Source organism: Colobus angolensis, unplaced genomic scaffold, assembly GCF_000951035.1.
Source record: "Colobus angolensis palliatus isolate OR3802 unplaced genomic scaffold, Cang.pa_1.0 Scaffold135, whole genome shotgun sequence".
Taxonomy (NCBI): Eukaryota; Metazoa; Chordata; class Mammalia; order Primates; family Cercopithecidae; genus Colobus; species Colobus angolensis.
In genome coordinates, this window is record NW_012114433.1 from 3,573,341 (window position 1) to 3,575,644 (window position 2,304).

At 48.7% G+C, this 2,304-nt stretch overlaps 1 protein-coding gene across 1 annotated transcript in view; it reads right to left on the reverse strand.

The window, feature by feature from the left end:
- Window positions 1–2,304, reverse strand: part of OCM (oncomodulin) — a 19,044-nt gene that overhangs the window by 15,789 nt on the left and 951 nt on the right. Inside the window, exon 2 of the mRNA XM_011934390.1 lies at window positions 862–994. Coding sequence (XP_011789780.1) covers window positions 862–994 — 133 coding nt within the window. The remainder of the gene's footprint in view (window positions 1–861; window positions 995–2,304) is intronic.

Here is a 2,304-nt window from a genome sequence, read left to right on the forward strand (position 1 = left end):
CCAGACTGGTCTTGAACTCCTGGGCTCACTCAAGCAATCCGCCCACCTCAGCCTCCCAAAGGGCTGGCATTGTAAGTGTGAGCCACAGTGCCTGGCCCATTTTTAAGCTTTTAGTGTTTTTAATTTTTATTTATTTATTTATTTGAGACAGAGTCTGTCTCTGTCACCCAAGCTGGAGTGCAGCTGCACGATCTCGGCTCACTGTAACCTCTGCCTCCTGATTTCAAGCGATTCTTGTGCTTCAGTCTTCTGAGTAGCTGGAATTACGGGCGTGAGCCACCACGTTTAGCCAAAGTTTTAGTTTTCTAAAGTCCATTTGCCAAAGGAAATCCCTTACACCAAAGAATCTTTGCGGCTGGGCACCGTGGCTCACACCTGTAATCCCAGCACTTTGGGAGGCCAAGGCAGGAGGATCACTTGAAGCCAGGAGTTTGAGACCAGCCTGGGCAACATGGTGAAACCCCATCTCTACTCAAAATACGAAAATTAGCTGGACATGGTGGCATGCACCTGTAATCCCAGCTACTTGGTAGACTGAGGCATGAGAATCACTTGAACTTGGAAGGCGGAGGCTGCAGAGAGCTGAGATCATCCCACTGCACTCCAGCCTGGGTGACAGAGCGAGACCCTGTCTCAAAAAAAAAAAGAATCTTTGCACCTGCAGTCTTCACTGCCTGTGTTGAGGTCTTTGCATGGGTAGATGTGTGGTCAGCTGACTCATGTCCTTTGCTTTAATGATGCTTGGCTGAATGACCAACACTAAGGCTGGCCATTGAAGAAATACTCAGCATCCTGGCCCCCATTGCACCCCAAGGCCACCCAGCAGTGCCGGGTACCAGACAGACTCAGGACAAAGCTTACTTAAGCTCTTCTTCATCCAGGTACCCGCTCTGGTCGTTGTCTATGAACCGGAAAACGTCCTTCACCTGACTGGCTGACATCTTGGAGAGGCCTGACGTCTGGAAGAATTTTTGGGGTTCAAAAGTGTCTGGGTCTGAAGAACAGAGAATGGGTTATTCTGACACTCCTTGGATCACATTCTATACTGGGGCCAAGGTACTGAAAACACAGATGATTAAAAATACTTCAACAATATCCCTGAGCTACGGGGATGCTCAACTGGTCCAAGATTTTGGGACAGCCAAGATTTGATGGCTCTGTGATGGCATCCCATGTCCCCAGCCTTCCCTCCTCCAGGTGGTTTTGTCCATTTCCCTTTTCCCTCCTCCTCTCCTCTGCGCCTCCCACTCCCCCTGGCCCACTTTACAGGCTGTGTAGCCCAGCCCGCAACATCCCTGGTCTAATTGGTAGGGGGAAATGCAATCACTGGATTTCACAGGCTAAACGGCCTTTGGCGATTTCTCTCTCTCTTTTTTTTCTTTCTTTCTTTTCTTCTTTTTTTTTTTTTAGACAGAGTCTCACTCTGTCTCCAGACTGGAGTGCGGTGGCATGATCTTGGCTCATGGCAAACTCTGCCTCCCAGGTTCAAGTGATTCTCCTGCCTCAGCCTCCCGAGTTGCTGGGATTACAGGTGTGCACCCCCATGCCCAGATCATTTTTGTATTTTTTTTTTTTTTTTTGAGACAGGAGTCTTGCTCTGTCGCCCAAGCTGGAGTGCAGTGGCCGGATCTCAGCTCACTGCAAGCTCCGCCTCCCGGGTTTACGTCATTCTCCTGCCTCAGCCTCCGGAGTAGCTGGGACTACAGGCGCCCGCCACCTCGCCCGGCTAGTTTTTTGTATTTTTAGTAGAGACGGGGTTTCACCGTATTAGCCAGGATGGTCTCGATCTCCTGACCTCGTGATCCGCCCGTCTCGGCCTCCCGAAGTGCTGGGATTACAGGCTTGAGCCACCGTGCCCGGCCCATTTTTGTATTTTTAATAGAGACAGGGTTTTGCCATGCTGGCCAGGTTGGTCTTGAACTCCTAACCTCAAGTGATCCACCGGCCTTGGTCTCCCAAACTGCTGGGATTACAGGCGTGAGCACCACACCTGGCCCTTCAGTGATTTCTTACTTCCACGTTTTGTAAGTTTCTTTTGTCTTACAGAAGTGTAATCGTGTGCTCAGATCCCAGATCTCTATAATTTTAGTTATCTAATAAATAGCAGTTTTCTTTTCCAATTCCATGAATTTTCCAGCCAAGCTAGTTATTTATTTATTTATTTATTTATTTATTTATTATTTATTTATTTATTTATAGACAGAGTTTTACTCTGTCGTCCAGGCTGGAGTGCAGTGTAGTGATCATAGCTCACCACAGCCTCAACCTCCTGGGCTTGAGTGATCCTCCTACCTCAGTCTCCCG